We start from the raw sequence: 16,822 nt of genomic DNA, 5'->3' as shown, positions 1-16,822 counted from the left end.
TTATATTTGTTGAAATAAAAGTCTTCTGCAACTTTCATGCTTTTACTGTGGGATACAAATGCATATGTTCTACATACTGAGGGGGAAGTGTCCCCTGGGGCCACCCCCGCTACCCCGAAAACTACACCTGGTTTTGAGTACTGGACTATTACTTATGAGTATGTGGTATTAGCATTTTTATTTAAGTAAATGATGTAAATACTTCTTTTACCTCTGGTTTTAAATGGCTTTGTGGTGAAAAGTATGATTTTGTTCACCTCTGTAACATATTTTTGGTGCATTTTGAATTTATGTCCCTTTAACACGTCTGGTATTTGCACATCCTCTCTAGAAATGACTGCCAGATTATACATGATAGCTTTGCTTTCCGTTCCAAAGTGTCTACGTTTAATAAGTAAAATAGTTTTGAAAGCGACAAAGCTTTGTGCGGATGAAGTAATCCCACCCGCCCTGTCTCCTCGTCCCTGCAGATGAAGCCGCTCCAAGCCACAAGCCTGGCTAGTTGGCGTGAAACTGCGCAAATCACACATGACGTGAAACAGCTGGCCCGTGAGCCAAAGATAATTCCAATAAAAACCAACTTTAAGTGTTTTGATACACTTTCACTCCCTTTTCCTGACAGTTAGAGCCGCGCTCTTCCACATTCCCACTTCTCCCTCTCACTCTCCCAGGTACACGCCCTTTGACTTGTCAGGGGGAAAAGTTTTAAGGAAAGAAAAAAAACCTAAATCACGGAAGAGATTCTGCTGTCCTACTAGTTTGGCAAGTTCTCTGGGCTCAAAGCGGCGTAGAAAGGCGGAGAAGAGGGCAGAAACTCAAATTTGTGCACATTTATACACTTCTCTTGTCCCACAGACGGTATACGGTGAGTTGAATGCGTCTTTCTGGATTCTTTGAAGTTTCTCCTGCGTGTAAGCATTGTATTTGTTCATCGTTTTTGCCACGTTTCGATAGACTCTTGCAAGAGCCATCCCATGAAACTTGGCCGCGGTCTGAGCACAGGACGAGTTTCAATGACTCCAGCCCTCAGAAAGTTTTTAAGCTCACGTTGCACTTTTAGAAAAGATGATAATAGTTAGTGGTTATTCTGCTTTTATTACTTTTTGGGTTTTATTGGCGGCGTTTGATTACCATATGCTCTCTCTCTCTCTCGGAAAGATATTTGATATTTTGATGTAGATCAGTTGTCAAGTTGCCGATCAGTTGCAAACAGCCTATGAAAAATTGAAGTGACTTGAGGTGGCAGAGTATTAAGCTTATGTATTGTGTATCCAGTTGGCATCCGGGTCGCGCGTAAAAGCGCAATTTTGCGCAAAATCAACATTTTGCGCACAATATGTTTTTTACACAGAGGCCCCACTAGAATGACAGCTTGGCTTGCTGGGTGGATTTTGATGGAGATGTGTAGTTTATTACAACTTATTTTAACTCTGGTATTTCGTATTTAAAATTGCGTATGGGTGTAATGATGATGAGTCCTGGCAAAGCTGCTGTTATGTTGCGCAACGATCAGCGATCAATTGTCTGTATTTTCAAACCAAGCTGAGGAATTAGATGAAAGACGCTGTACGTCTGCTCACCGCAATTTACAGCCACAACCTAACTTGTTCCTCTGTTAATATTTTATGCCACACGAGAGTATTGTCATTACTCTGCGCACATACCGTATCACATTCGCCCGTTTGGAAACGCAACACTCAATCTCCTTTGGGCTGTGGAGGGAAACGGGAAACCTCAGGTTGTAGGCCTGTATATTTAATTATTTGCACAGTTGTTGTTTTTTGGCCTTTAAGACAAATAACGGGGGATCAGTATGTCTCTTGCGTGGGACAAGATGAGGCTCTGACGTGGGAGGGGTGATGCAATGCATTTGTCGAAATTAGGGCACGTGTTGGGACTCTGTCCAAGCGGGCAATACCACCTTAAGAAAGGTCACTAGGTAAATAATGAATGTGTGAATGGACAGAAATGTCAATCCAGGAATAGAAGAAATGCCTTTGCTGGGTATTTTTGGACAGGACGCACTGAGAGCCGTTGAGGCCCTTGTGTACTCAGGCTGCTGGAGGGTGTGTCACCAACCGGTGCAGGAAGAAGTCCCCTAAAGTTCCTACACAACACAGGCTGTGTCTCTGATATCACAGAAACTGACCAAGACATTAAATAAGGCGATGAAAGTTTTTAAGAAGATGTGGCAAATATATCTGTTTTATGAATCCATGCTTATAACATAATTGTTCAGTGACAGCTGTGATGACGATTAAAAAAGATACGCTTCCTCTGCTGCATGCAAACTTGTGGTTGTATTGTACCTATGTGGTGGTCAAATGGGTCACAGCAAAATGACACAGACCACGTAAATGAGCAAAATCTGAAAGGGTTCGTGTGAAATTTTAGCCTTTAATGGCCCTTTGCTACGGCGTCAGAGCTCTCTGTCACTCATGGTCTAATGAGACTAACAGGCCCATGCCACTAATTGGCCACATATGCTTGAAGTGACCGCTGCTGTGGAAAAATTGCTTAGCTGGAGGGTGCTCCAGTGTGACACACACTTCAATAATTGAGCCATGAATTTGTCGTCTACAAACAACCATGAGCAAGATGCTCCTGCCTTGGAGATGAGGAGTCTGCAGTGTGTTTTCTCACCAGCACAAACTGTTGTTTGCTCTGCAGCATTTGAATACTGAAGCTGACAGACGAGTACAGTCGCCTTGAACATATCCTCTCACTGCTTTGGGGCAAACTAGCTCAGAGTTGGCCTGTAAATTCCTGTCTAAGTGATCTCTACAGACAGCAATGAATGGAATTCCTGCAAAGCTGTGTCACCTATTGGCATGTTTTACATTTGGAGAAATGTCTGTAGATAACCTGAACATCTGTCGACATCTAAATTGTAAATGTCTTGGTAGACTTAAATTATTGTGCAGGAAGTGGCTGCTAACAAAAAGCCATAAACGCCTTATCAAGCCTCATTGTCAAATAGTTTAGCGTGCATTTGTGTACAACAGCATGAAGGCTCGATAAGAACAAAGAGCCAGCAAAGTGAAAACGAGGATGAGATAGTGGCAGGCATAGGAAGAGAGAGTGGCACTGAAAGAGAGAGGCCAGTACAGCTGGTGAGAGAGAAAGAAAGACAAAAAAGAAAGAGAGAGAGAGAGAGGGAGCGGAGCAGACAGGGACTAGGTAATCCCTTAGGTAATCTGAAGCCCAGTCCCCTTGGTAGCTTCAGTAGATCAGATGACCTATCAAAGATCAGAACTTCCATTGTGCATCGCAGCTTGTCTCTCAATCAGACTCCCTCTCACCCTCTCCACTTATCTCACGTCACCGTCCCTCCCTTATTGCGGCTTTAGACTCAACACCTGAAACGAAAGGCCTCGCAGAGACACGAGGACATCCTCTGTTTCATTTTCCACTGGACGTGCCTATCACTCGAATGTGTTTTGAATCAGACCGTCTTGGAACTTCCTGTCTCACACTGCACACTACAGCAGCAACATCTTTAATCACTCAGCCTGCAGTTTGTGACTCTGTCTATCTGTCTAACTATCTGACACCACTGTCTTGACCTCTTCCTTTTCCCAGAGAGAGGAGTCATGGAGGCTGCTATTCAGACCATGGTGAAGGTCTTCCTGAAGTCAACTAAAGGAAAGGAGAGTCTAGGAAAGAGTCAATTCCAGAGCCTTGTCAAGAACCAGCTCTCCAACATCCTTGCGGTTAGGAAATCTTTATTGAACCTCTCTGAAATATTACCAACGCTTATATTATGTAACCACCTCACAGAAAAGCACATTTTGCATTAGCACTGACTAGTTTAAACCTGTTTAGGTTTTTAACATGGGCATTGTGACCAAATGGGGGTGTAATATACAGAAGGTGAATGGGGGAAGGTGATCTGATATGATAGAGTGACATTCATCAGCATTATAATGGAGATAGAGCCACTGATAGAGGGTCATTTACTTATTGAGTGTGGTGATTTCACCAGTGGGAGTCCAGGTAATGTTACTAATCATCATGCTTGATTGTTTCATGGTTGTGTGTGCCTACTCTCCAGGACACAGACAGCAAGGAGGCGGTCAACAACATGGGCCAGGGACTGGATGCCAACCAGGATGGCAAGGTCGGTTTTGAGGAGTACCTGAAGCTGGTCGGCTACCTGGCAGTCTCGCTCAGCGATCAGCGCAGCCTCGCCAAAGAGGAGCCAGCCCAAAATGCTGCGTCCGGACAAGTGGCACAAAGCACCCCAGAAAAAGAGGAAGAGAAGCCAGAAGCAAACGCAGAGCCAAAGGCGGAAGCAAAGCCAGAAGCAAATGAAGAGTCAAAGGTAGAAGTAGTTACTGTTGTAAAGGTAGTTGAAGAAAATGCAGATGGAAAGATAGAAACAATGGTAGAAGTCAAGTCAGAGGTGGAGGCAGACCCTGAGGCGATAAAGGAAGCTGAGAAGCAAGCAGCAGCAGTGGCGGAGGCAGCATTAGAGGAGGCAGCAGCTGCAGCGGGAGTGGTCGTGAAAGAAGAGGAGAAGAAGGAGGAAACAGAAAAGGTGGTAGAAGCAGTGGAGAAGCTGCCTGCAGCTGTGGAAGAAGAAGTGGAGAAGAAGACAGAGGAGGGCACCTCATAGGGGACAATCCATTCATTCATAAAGAAAAGAAATCACACTACATGCTTAATTCAGCACTACACAAAACACAGCATTAATGCCAAAATATGTCGGTAAGCCACTAAAAAAAAATTCAAGTTAATTCAGCTTTGACAATATCAGTAAAAGTTCAAACACTACAAACCCAGCTCTGAAGAAACCCCACTCCTTGAATATCGTAAAAATAAATACATGTACATGACAGTAGAATCATTGCTTTGTACTACTCATTACCACTATGATCATATGTACAGCATGTGCATCCCACTATATAGCACATTTACCTCATTATGATAGTATGATAGCATGTGAACGTACACTATCATATGCATGCCATATCCCTGTGAAAACTTTACTGCAAAATATGATTTACCTGCAGCAGCACACTGACACATGTGACCAAAGTGTCACTGCAGCCAAGTTTAAATACTGTCCTGTCCCCACTTCAATCTTTACCTGGGTCTTTTCTTCAACTCCTCTACACTACTTACTAGGCCTGTACATTGGTTTGTGGTAAAACATCTGCAGGAATAGTTGTAGATTTTGGTAAATGTGCTCCTTAGCTTTCTTGCTTAGAGTTGGATGAAACGATTGACACCACCCTATTAGCCGGTTAGCTCATTTTAGTGTAGCGACTGGAAACAGGGTGGAAACGGCAAGCACGGCTCTCTTTGAATGCAACAAAATCCACCAACCAGTACCTATAAAGCTAACAATGCTATCTAGGCAGTTTCATTTTTGTTTTTGTGTAACAACAAGCGAGCTTTAGAGTTGCTGGTAGGTGGATTTTGTTAGCAAGGCCAAGCTAGCGGTTTCTCTGTTTCCAGTGTTCATGCTAAGCTAACTGGCTGCTAGCTGTAGCCTCATATTAACTGAACAGACATGACAGTGGTATTAAACTTCTCATCAAGCTCTTGGCAAGAAATCTTATAATTCATCCACAATGTCAAACTCTACCTATAATGGTTGCATGAAAATCTGTCAATAACACTATATCTTTTTTTTTTTTTTTTTAACATTCTCATTTTTTAACTCACAGTGCTATGGAGCTGACTTGGCATGACAATAAACACATTGTTTTGCTGAAGCTTTGCATTACTTTAGCCCATATTAATACACCCTCACACCTCATTTGCCTTCTAATCTACTTTATCGGCTCTCTGTCTCTTTTTAATTTCTGTAATTCCCAGAGAGGTTCACTTCATCTGAATGCTGCAGTTTATTCTGCTCACTTGCAGTCAGCCAAGGATTAGGAACTGGAAGATTAAGCATGGCTCTTGGCTAAATAATTTAGGTTTGTGAATGGGATCCACACCAAAGGACCCTTAGGGTCGAAAGGGAGCCCAAAATAGTATCATGGGAGCAGACTGGTGACATATGGCTCGGCGAGAGTATTCATGCAGCCTAATCCACCTACATTAGGACTGGTAGAGAAGAACAAGATAACAAACACCAAGAAGTAAAGAAGCCCATAAGAGGTGTCACCTGGTGGCAGATACAGTTAATTTGCTTTGTGTCTTGCAAACCAAATGGTATTTCAATGGTTATTGATCCATAAATGTACTGGATGCTACATTATCTGGAGTAACTGAAACTTGCTAATTGTTGCTTGTTGTTTTCTGCTGGTCTTTCGGGTTTGCGTGCTTGTTTGTCGGTCACACCCTCAGTTTTAAGACCCTGTTTGACCTGCAACTGGATCCTTGTGTCACAGGCATTGGGCAACTACTGGATAAGACATTTGATGGGTAACACACCCTAGGACACAAACAATTACATGAAAGCAATCCTGGGCTCTAGTGATCCTGCCCATTAGATGAGGTGGTAATGTCAGTGAGAGGTTGTGCTTTTGTAAGCAAAAAAAAAAGAATACTGAGCCATAAATATGAATCTATGTGGTGTGATCTTGTACAACAGGCTAATACATAAAATGTTGCATGCTATCAGAAACGTATTTCTACTAATTACATTGTATTGGAATTATTGTGGCCAAATATTTAAGTTCAACATGGCCTCTTTATATTTAACTTTTTTAACCTCACTCTTTCTTGTTCGGACCACTATGGAGATCACTTGAAAAAACATTGTCACATTATATGCAATTTGTTAATTACAATTTAATGATTTGTAAATTGTCTCATCATCAATAATGCAGTCATGAGAAAAAGGCTCATGTTTCAGGCCTGCTATATCTGCACCTGGCCAGCTCGCGTAGTGCTTAAGGCACACACATTTTGGGCACACTACCAAATGTGCACCTTTTGCACTGTAGTAGCACCTGGCACTTCAAACTGCTCAGCAGCAAAATTGGCAAGACAAATAAACCTGAGTCATGTGGTCACCCTGCCTCACTGCGACACTCCCATTGTAAATACTGTCATTTACACTCACTCTGCTCAGCCTTTATACTCGTAGTACGCTGTGTTTTCTGCATGCTCTATTACTAACAAACTTATTGGACATTTTGGGCTATTTAGGCTATATTATTATTTCTTTTTATTGAAACCTATATTCTTTTTATATCAAAACATTTTCTAATCATGGTACTTCCTGTGAATAATGGAAACATATCACTCTCTTGCACCATCTACAGCCAGCTTTCTGTTCAACTTGTACATAGGCCTCAGGTATTTGCATCTTTTCTATATCTGTATATTTCTATACATACATAGATATGTATAGATATAGATGCATACCTTATTGCTATTCCCCATGGGCCAGGCGAGTTTTGTGCAGCTTTGTGTTCTTTCTTTGCTCTCAGCCAATCGTCATAAGCAAAATTATGGTTAAAAAGAAACTGGATAAAGCAAAAATCACGTTTAAAATGACTGGACTTGCACTTGCAACAGATTTCTGAATTTAGCGTGAACAGACCTGAATTAAACATCATCTGGAAATTATTCTATCGCAGCTAATGCTTTCTTTTGGCCTATTTGGAACAGCGGATGGACGGAGTGAACTGTGAGAGCTACGTTTTTTTTTTTTTACAAAGTGGTTGAATTGTCTGCACCGGCAGTTTTTTGTTACTGTCCCATAGTGTGAACCCCACCCAGCCTTAACTCTGTGTAGATTAAAAACATGCTGGAACAAAACGCATCAGATTTGCAGTGGGGAGTGTTTGCAGCCAGATTTTTCATTGACACACAATAAGTCTCATTCATTGTGTGACACACTAGATGAAGATAAAAAAGCCTGTGTTTAGAATCCTCCCAGCGGATGCGAAAAAGTGTACATACAAGTATATGGATGTGCTTTTGGGTAAAAGTGTTTGTGATTATGGGACCATTCCCAGGATATTGTGCAGGCTTTCATCATTGTGTGTTGATGTACTCTGCATATTTCCTGCCAAGTACTAGAGGGTGTGTTTGCTAAGCAGTTGGACACAGTCCACTGTCATGTCCAGTAAACTCCACTATGCTTGTATTTCAACTTCATATGTAATGCTGTATCATTTTTGCTAATTCTATGTAACGTGTAATGGCTAATATTGAATTAAACTGTGACGATACTATATTCTTATTTGTGTGGTCTGCTATGTGCTCCATTACTTGCAAGAATCTGGTTACTATGTGCATGCATAGGTGTAGATTTTGAGGGGGGTGCAAAGGTGACACGTCTCTCTCTATATTTAGAACACGTGCATGCAGCATAAGACTTGAATTTTGACAAAATGAAAGGCAATCAAACCAAACATTTATGCACGAAAATAAGTGTTTCATTCCCAAAAAGTTCTCTGGCAGAGGACCCCCAATCCCCGTTACAAATGTGTGCCCCCAATGTTGAAATAAAACCTACATTCTTGTGTGCACATGTCTGTGTGATGGAGAGAGAGCACCTGCAAAGAGAGAGAGAGAATAGAGAAATAGAGGTATGTAAGAGTGAAGGAGTTTGGGGGGGTGCGGAGGAGGAGGAGGAGACGGAAGAGGGGCAGGTGATATTTAAGCCACTGGCAAACTCTCTCCCCATCCATCTCTGCCTTGGCTCAGTCCCCTGCACCTCTTCAAAGACAAAGGAGGCCCTCCATCAACACTAAGGTAAGACAGACAGCATAGAGGGGTTTCTCTACTGCACTTTCTCCTCTCTAACTAATGAAGGTTTACCTGCGAAGTAAATTGAAAGCATTTTATCTGCCATGCAACTGCAGGAAATAGATGGAACATCAAAAAAAAACTTTGCAGCAGGACACTGAGTAGTGGGTGCTCAGTGGAGGACTTCATTTCAACTTTTTTTTTTCTTGTTGAGGTACTTTCTATTGATGTGCAAGCTTTGATAGGAGCATGACAGGGAATTTATGCATCAAACAAGTGAAGCCAGTAGGGATTTATGGCAAAGCAGTGTTAAGAAATGACAATATACTGGCACTGATGTAGAATAAAATATGCAAAATATGTGACATGAATTTACCAAAGCATTAGTAAATCAGTATTTCCTGCATTCATTTTTTAAACACGGCTTTTACTTTATATGTCACTCAGCATAGATACTGCTCCGTCATCAAGCTTACATAGTGCATATTCATTATAGTCAATATTGTGTTACTGATGGCATTTTCGTCTCCATGGTTTCCTATTGTATTGTGTCAGTCAATGAGACAGATGACCCCTATAGATTTTCCAGTTAGCCAGCTTTGGTGTCCACCTGCCTCCTCTTTTGTCTCCGCCGCTTCCAGCTCTGACCTCTCCGGCACAATGCTCCGCAGCATGACGAGAGGCAATAACTGGGTGACTGACATTAAGCATCCCTGTCTCCCTTTGTAATAGCTGATAGTTAATAAATCATGCACAGGGATTGGTTGACGGATTGATTGTGTCCCCTCAGTGTTCTGTGCAATTATGGATTAGCCTCAAAATAATGCCAATAAATTTTTATTTTTATAAAGCTAGAGCCCTAAATAGATGTGAGGTTGAAGGCTGAATGTGACTAAGCAAGTGTGGAAGTGAATGTGTGCCGTCACCTGTATGCATGAAGTATGCTGGCACCTCAGGTTACTCAGCTTCTGAACGTGATTACCTCCTGAGTTTTGTGTTTCTCTCCCGGCTTCCATCTTGAATGACGCGGCTGTTACATGATTAACAGACAGAGAAAATGTTTAACACTGAAACTGCTTTTCACCGATACCACAGTCTTAATTGTTGCATGCATCATCCATTCAGCTTGCAAGAGCAATAACCCAGGAAGCGGACTTTCAAAACAGCTCAGATGTTCTTTAAACTATCTTTGAGGTAACATGTAGAGTGCTTTTCTAACTCTGCATCATTGACAGTGACTTATCTGTGTCTGTGTGTGCAGTCTCTCCACAAGTCCAGCACAAGAAGCTCCAAGATGCCGGACACAATGTGTGTAAGATTGTTCGAAAAGCTTTTCCAAAGCTATCCTCCATCTTTTCCATCCAAACCTCTGAAATGTAGAAAACAAGTAAGGTCACACACACACAGTGACCACGCTACTTAAACTAGGGTTAGCAATAGCCTCTGCGCTACATGCAGAGCGCTATTCAACCCTGTTATGTAGACATAGGAAAACATCTTTCCTTCCATCCATTCATCCATCCATCTGCCTCTTCAACTATTACTTTGACTTGGAGGTGGCTTCACCCTTGACTGCCATGTGACCGCACATGCAGCTGGGGCTGGAGCGGGCATTTTGCAACGGAGTCTGACCTTTTGACCCGATTCCTTTGCAGCATGTCCAAGGAGCCCAGTTCCAACCTGGAGAGTGCCATGCAGATGCTCATAAAGACCTTCCACAAGTACTCTGGGAAGGAGGGCGACAAGTACACGCTGAGCAGAGGGGAACTGAAGGAGCTGCTACTAGAGGAGCTGGGGACTTACTTAGGGGTAAGAGAAGGAGTGTGTGAGGAGGCAAATATGTAGTTGTACCCTAACGCACTGGTGCAGTTTGCAAATATGCGACACATGAGTGAAGGTATGCGCTCACATACTCAAAGGAGCAAGTTCAGACAAGCTTGTGCAGTGGTGTATGCCCACACACACTCATAGCACAGAACGCATTCTTAACTCTCTCTGTTCCCCCTCTCTGACAGGGCTCCAAAGATAATGAAGCGGTTGAGAAGGTGATGAACGACTTGGACGCCAACAACGACGGGGAGGTGGACTTCACTGAGTTCATCATCCTGATGGGCGCCCTCACCGTCGCCTGCAACGACTTCTTCCTGGATTGCAAGACTGATGAGAAACCGAAAGACGACAAAGGCGAGTCAGCGGAGAAGAAAGCTTGAATCAGTGCAAGAGAGGAAGGGGGGGGAGTAAAGTGGGAGGGAGAGGTGGAAAGAAGGGGAAGGGGAGGGGGGTGGGGAGGAGGAGGGGGAGAGAGCAGAGAGAAGGAGGACAGAGTTGCAATGGATTTTTGTCTTGTGCAATCCGTAAACACTACAACTACACACAAGGAGAGCAGTCCAGCAGTTTGTGGGTTCACAGCACACGGGGCATTCAGCAGGAGTAGGGTTTTCTCCTCGGCAACTGTTTGTCATACCACAGCATATCCGGAGCTAGTTGCACTCAAAGCAGAGAGTGACTTTACACACAGAACAGGGTATATTTCAACTTCTATCAACTCAAATAGAGCAGCTTAGACGGTTCTTGTATGTTCTGAATAGTGCACTGGAAAGAAAGGAAGTTTTGCAGAACGCACACCAGAATGTTGGAGCACTTCTTGCACATGAATAATTAAATAAGACATATATTACAGATTATCATATAATTGTATGTACTCAGCGTTGAACAATATGATTTATCCCCTTTTTCTGCACATATTTTGTAATCCTTTTTGGTAATAACCAATGCATTCTTCAAAATATTAAACATGACATCTAACCAGTAATTAATTGTAGTGTGTTTTGGTTTCACCTACTTAAAGGGATACTTCAGATTTTTTAAGTGGGGTTGTATGAATTTCTTATCCATAGACAGTATATTACATACAGTAGATATCAGTGTTTGCACAGAAGTTAAGCTATGTACTGCTGTGGAGGGGTCAGCAACAAAACGTATTTTAGCCACCTAAAAAAATCAATATCAGTTTAAGTGTATGCTGTATTTAGAATATTTTCCACAGCTTTACCTTGCCGCCAGACATGATTTCCAATGTCACTCTCTTCAAAGCCAGACTCCACTGAGAAAAACAATGATTTAAAATTACTGAACACAGGAGCTGCTGGCCTCAAACAGTTATCTTGTTTGTGTTATTGTATGACTGGTGTTTGAAACAGTTAGCTCAGATTCACCAGAGTCACACAATAACATAAATGAACTAACTGACTGGAACAGCGCTAGACCAGCAGCTCCCGTAATTAGCGAGCTAAAATGTCTGTTTTTGTCCATGGAGTTTGGTTCCTTTGACGAGAGCATAGATGGGGAACTGAAGCTGTTAAGGGCTTCCCTGTCAGAACAGGCTGTCTGGTGGACAGGTTAAGTGGTGAAAATAACTGTCAATATAGAGTACATTCAAATGGTTATTGATTCATTTAAGTGGCTTAAATACACATTGTTTCTAGCCCCCATCCACAGCAGTACATTGCTTAGCATCTGTGTCAAACTCCAACCTGCTTCTCCAAACTGGGGGAGAGTTGACTGACATCTACTGTGTAGAAAACAGTGTCTATGAATACCTTGTCGAACCCACTACTACTTCAAAAAATCCATACTATCCCTTTAAATCCCTCATGCTGCACAAGCATTTGTCGACATGTCGGGCATGAATTGCTGCACCTGGAAATCACGTTGAATGGCGCAGAGAGAAACAATGCCAGCAAACTGTGAGTGCGTTGGTGTGTGAAGGTCCATGTCTCTCTCTGTGTGTGTGTGTGTGTGTGTGTGTGTGTGTGTGTGTGTATTGGGGATTCCCACAGAGTAAACTGCTCCAGCTCACACATCCTGCCAACAATATCCTGCAAGTCTTGTTCCACTAGATATAAGCTGACCCAGATGTTTGACTTGGATCTGCATGGAAAACTTCTTCAAAAGAGAGGGAGAGACAGAGGGAGGAGAGGAAGAGGGAGATAGAAAGAGAAAGAGAAAGGGTGTGAGGGCAGATAAAGAGTGTGTGTGTGCGTGTGCGTGTGTCTGCGTGTGTTTGTGAATGAAGGAAGGACTGCATTGGCGGGGAGTGAATCCAATTTATGGAGTACATTAGTCAAGTATGTAACTTGGAAAGCAGTGGTATAATCACAGAGGAATGTTCAAGTTGCTGTGACTGTTAGCACACTTAGTGTCCCTCAGTGTCGAACACACACACACACACAGATCAGTAAATCAACACATCTTCTTCCACCTCATTGGCTTCTACAGCTGCTTGTCAGTTTTAAAGACGAAATGCTGAGCAGCTGAATCACAGATCCTCTCCTCTCAACTGGAAGGATTTCTTTACTCATCGGTGTAATTGTGCTTGAACACTAATGAGCCTCCTCTTCTTACCTTCAGCAATATTACTGTAAGAAACTGACGCCAGGTCAGCCAGCGTCTATGGGCGGGGTTCATCCTATCTGCTTTCATTCCTCGGCCCCGCTGTGTTCTCTGAAGGCGTCCTCTGATTGGACACTTTGAATATTTGTGCTTGAAGTGCCTGCCCTGCAGATAGGTAAACAATTCAAAACAAAACACTGTCTGTGGCTGTTAACCCTGTTGTAGCCTGAAGGGAGACAAACAACCTGTGATGACTGTTAACAGCCTTGGTTACCTGTTTTCTTGTTCCAAAGGAGCAATAAAACTGCTGCTTTCGTGCACGACAAAAGACAGAAAACAAAAAACATCTTATGGAGAAGGAGAGGAGAGATTAAATGACGATGAAAAACGTGTTACAATCCTAAAGATAATGAATAAGGCAACTGCAGATGCATTACTTAAAAAAAGGGAATTATTTAATATGCTAAGGGGAACAGTTGCAAAAGTCATGACGCCTTATGTCAAGTGCAAACTGCCACACACATAGTTTAAGTACAGTGGTGGATAAAGCATTCAGATCCTTTACTTCAGCACGTCATGTTGTAACAATGCTGTGGTTAATGCACTGTTAGTTTTAGGCACAAAACCACTTGGTTAGGATTGGAAAAAACATCATGTTTTCGCTTAAAATACACAGTTTTAGACTGTGTAAAATAATGGACATAGCCACCATGACATCATCCATTGGTTTGTGGACTGCTGTTTTAAAGCCACAAGCCCTGGCCAGCTCCTCCTTGTTTTTTTTGGAGCCAGAAGTGACCATATTTGGACAAGAGGGTGGAGCTGTGGAGGAGCGAGCAGTGGATTATATTGAGACTGATCGTTTTGGAGCCGGCCTCAAGTGGCCATTTAAAGAACTGCAGTTTTTGGCACCTCCACATTGGCTTCAATTTTCAGACCCTCAGGTTGCTGCTTGGTTTTGCTATTACAAACACTGCTGAAAATGTACCAAATGGTTGTAAAAAACAAACAAACAAAATTAAAAAAAAGAGAAGCTTATATTTGTTGTTACAAACGCCTCTGGACATGACCCAAACTGTCATTAAAAAATACTTGTTTTTGTTGGTTCAAATTGTGGTCTGCTGCTTTCTGCTGCTTGACATCAGTGTCATCCACCCCTCCTCCTCCTGATGAGAGAGTCAGCTCATATACATATACATACATAAACATCTGAACTACGTCATACATATGAAACAAACAACAAAAACAAATGTAACATATCTGTGGTATAATGCCAAAAACTCCAAATAATTCCAAACTGTACTCCAAGTTATGCATTATATAATATTATGTTATTATATTGTTAATAGTGGCGCATCAACACCAAAGTTTCATCTTAATTCTGTAACTTATCAACCTCTTCAAAGGGAGACATGATAAATATGGTCAAATTTTGAGACAATAGGCGCAAATATTTTGTGGTTTTGTGTCTCTTTTCAGATCCTTTGAATCTCTCTGTGGTCAGTTTGAGTATTTCCTGGTTGGTGCATGTTACAGTAATTTGAGTTACACTTTGCAAATGAGGACCAGGGGGGCCCTTGACACTTTTGGCCCCTGAGCTTGTGCCCAGTAGCCCCACTCAGTAGTACATTCATGATGAGTGGTCATGAGATAATCAATGGGATAGGAAAGACGAGAAAATGTTTTCTACAGACAATCAACATTCATTTTACAGACTTTTTTCTAATCTTTACTTCTTACTTGAATGAAACCGTCTAAGTTTAAATGGGAAATCTCTCCATGGTGAAACTGCAAGCAGCTCATCTGAAATGTGACAGGGGCCCCGACTACACACTACTGCCAAAAAGGTTGGAAACTCCTGTTTTAACCTTTAACAAGGCATTGTGTTTCATGAGCTTAGCATGTGTTTTTATTGAAATATCTTGAGCAATATTGTGATATAAATGTACACAAATTCATATAAAATGTAGTGCAGTAAAAAACTACACTATTTGCCAGTGAAACGTAGAGGAGTAAAAGTATTAAATAACACCAAATGGAAATACAGCTACCTAAAAATTGTACTTTAGCACAGAGTAAATTCACTTAGCTGTAGGAGGGTTACAAATCATGCTAATTGTCTTATAATTTAAAAGAGTAGTGTTTAAACTGCTGAGTAGAATTATGAAAGGCTTTGTCCTTCACATATAACAAGTGTTATTTTGTGCATACTCCAGGTCTATTTTGTATTCAAATGAGAGTGGGTTGATGTTTGTTCAGTTGATTTTGGGCTGGTAATTGAGGTGTAGCAGTTGTGGGACAGGGCGAGACAGACATCCTCCCAGAGTTATGCTCCAGGGCAGTTACTTAATTTTCAGTCACACGGCCTCTTCAACCACACTTGGACAAACAATGGCTCGAGGACATCCTGCAAACAGTATCTAAAGCCACGCCTGACCTTACAAGGTGAGCCGTTTCAGGCTAAAAGGCAAGAGTCTCTGTTGATGGATCACACGTGGCAGGTGCTGCCTGTGTGAGGAGAGGAGATGAGCAACACAAAGCCAGGCCATGTCACTGGCTCTGTGCCTGAAGCATCTGATAAGGAAGGCAGGGACACTTCGGTTACCAACAGAGCAGGTCAAGCGACACCCAGATGTCAAGCCGCCACGTCCATCAGGCAGCGCTCACGTCAAGCTGTCATGAAAGCCCGAGCAGCGATTGCATGAGAGTAGAGTGACATACATGTGAGAACAAAATGAAATCATTCATTCAGGTATACAGTAGCATAGATGGCTCCAGGTCTATATCATGTGATGATTAATTCCTTTCCAGGTGTAGCTCGCTCTCTCTTGGGCAGAATTTGAGAAGGCCCGCTTTCCTCAGGTTCATGAAATCTATCTTGCTAGAATACCGGAGGGAGACCTTATGGCTGCAGCACTGCCAGAGAGGAGTCAGGAGACATATGAGTTACAAGGACCTGGCACTCCTGATTCATAAAGAGCGTGCTTTGATATAACAGGCAGTGGTGGAAAGTAACTAATCACATTTACTCAAGTACTGCACTGGCCCTGGGTCTAGGATTTAGGGGGGTTAACTGGCAGAAATAGTATATAATATAATAAGTATGTTTTCTAATTACCCTGAAAGTAAGAATTGTTGTGCTTTTGTTTATATCTACACTGGGAACAGGTCCTCATCCATGGAGATCGCCATGTTATGCCACCATGTTTCTACAGTAGCCCACAAACACTGGCTCCAGGGCCATTCATGTTTCATGTCGATCATCACAGTTGGAGGGCCCTTGCGATAAGCAGCATTGAAAAAACACACATTTTTAAATGTGAAGCAGCTTTGTTCATTGTTTTTACCAGTTTAAATCAACTACCCATGTGTTTTGGAGAAGAGGAGACCTCTGTGGATATTTTGACTCCCGGTAAAACCTCCTGAACAACAAACACTGAAGAAAATCTAACCAAGAGAAGTTTCAGCTGGTTGCAATCTGCAGTACTCACCACTTAATGCCCCTAAATCCCTCTAAATCTACCACACTGTACCTTTAAGTACAATTTTAAGGTACTTGTAGGGGAGACTGGGGTTGGTTGGTGCACTTTTAACTCTGTGCTGTTTTTGTCTGTAATTATTTATGTTAGAATACGCAACCAGCAGCAAATAAAAAACAGAGCTTTCAGCTATAAATATGTTTTAATGTCCACAAATATTTTCTTAAATTAGGCGATTCATGATTAAAGTGATGTTGTCCATCAGGGGGTTTCTTAAAATGATAAAAAAA

General features: G+C 42.2%; 2 protein-coding genes across 4 annotated transcripts; both read left to right on the top strand.

Moving 5' to 3' along the window:
• The first annotated feature begins 707 nt into the window (after positions 1-707).
• Positions 708-8,146, top strand: s100u (S100 calcium binding protein U). The gene is made up of 3 exons (XM_050034177.1): positions 708-865; positions 3,583-3,713; positions 4,055-8,146. The coding sequence occupies exons 2-3, from the start codon at positions 3,594-3,596 to the stop codon at positions 4,616-4,618; spliced, it is 684 nt and encodes a 227-aa protein (XP_049890134.1). The 5' UTR covers positions 708-865; positions 3,583-3,593; the 3' UTR covers positions 4,619-8,146.
• A 431-nt stretch (positions 8,147-8,577) lies between these two features.
• s100s (S100 calcium binding protein S) lies at positions 8,578-11,473 on the top strand. Of its 3 annotated transcripts, none has more exons than XM_050034181.1 (4): positions 8,578-8,667; positions 9,923-9,969; positions 10,317-10,470; positions 10,677-11,473. In XM_050034181.1, the coding sequence occupies exons 2-4, from the start codon at positions 9,956-9,958 to the stop codon at positions 10,869-10,871; spliced, it is 363 nt and encodes a 120-aa protein (XP_049890138.1). In that variant the 5' UTR covers positions 8,578-8,667; positions 9,923-9,955; the 3' UTR covers positions 10,872-11,473. The 3 variants fall into 3 exon arrangements, with proteins under 3 accessions (XP_049890138.1, XP_049890139.1, XP_049890140.1); XM_050034182.1 differs by having other exon boundaries at positions 8,593-8,667; positions 9,923-9,973; XM_050034183.1 differs by lacking the exon at positions 8,578-8,667 and having other exon boundaries at positions 9,932-10,048.
• Positions 11,474-16,822: the final 5,349 nt, after the last annotated feature.

The sequence above is a fragment of the Epinephelus moara genome, chromosome 22, assembly GCF_006386435.1.
Source record: "Epinephelus moara isolate mb chromosome 22, YSFRI_EMoa_1.0, whole genome shotgun sequence".
Lineage (NCBI taxonomy): Eukaryota > Metazoa > Chordata > Actinopteri > Perciformes > Serranidae > Epinephelus > Epinephelus moara.
This window is presented reverse-complemented; position numbering and strand designations above follow the sequence as displayed.

Coding starts and splice junctions, on each gene's coding strand:
- s100u (XM_050034177.1), top strand. CDS start 3,594: ATGGAGGCTGCTATTCAGACCATGGTGAAGGTCTTCCTGAAGTCAACT. Junction 3,714..4,054: donor AGCTCTCCAACATCCTTGCG/GTTAGGAAATCT, acceptor CCTACTCTCCAG/GACACAGACAGCAAGGAGGC.
- s100s (XM_050034181.1), top strand. Junction 10,471..10,676: donor AGCTGGGGACTTACTTAGGG/GTAAGAGAAGGA, acceptor CCTCTCTGACAG/GGCTCCAAAGATAATGAAGC.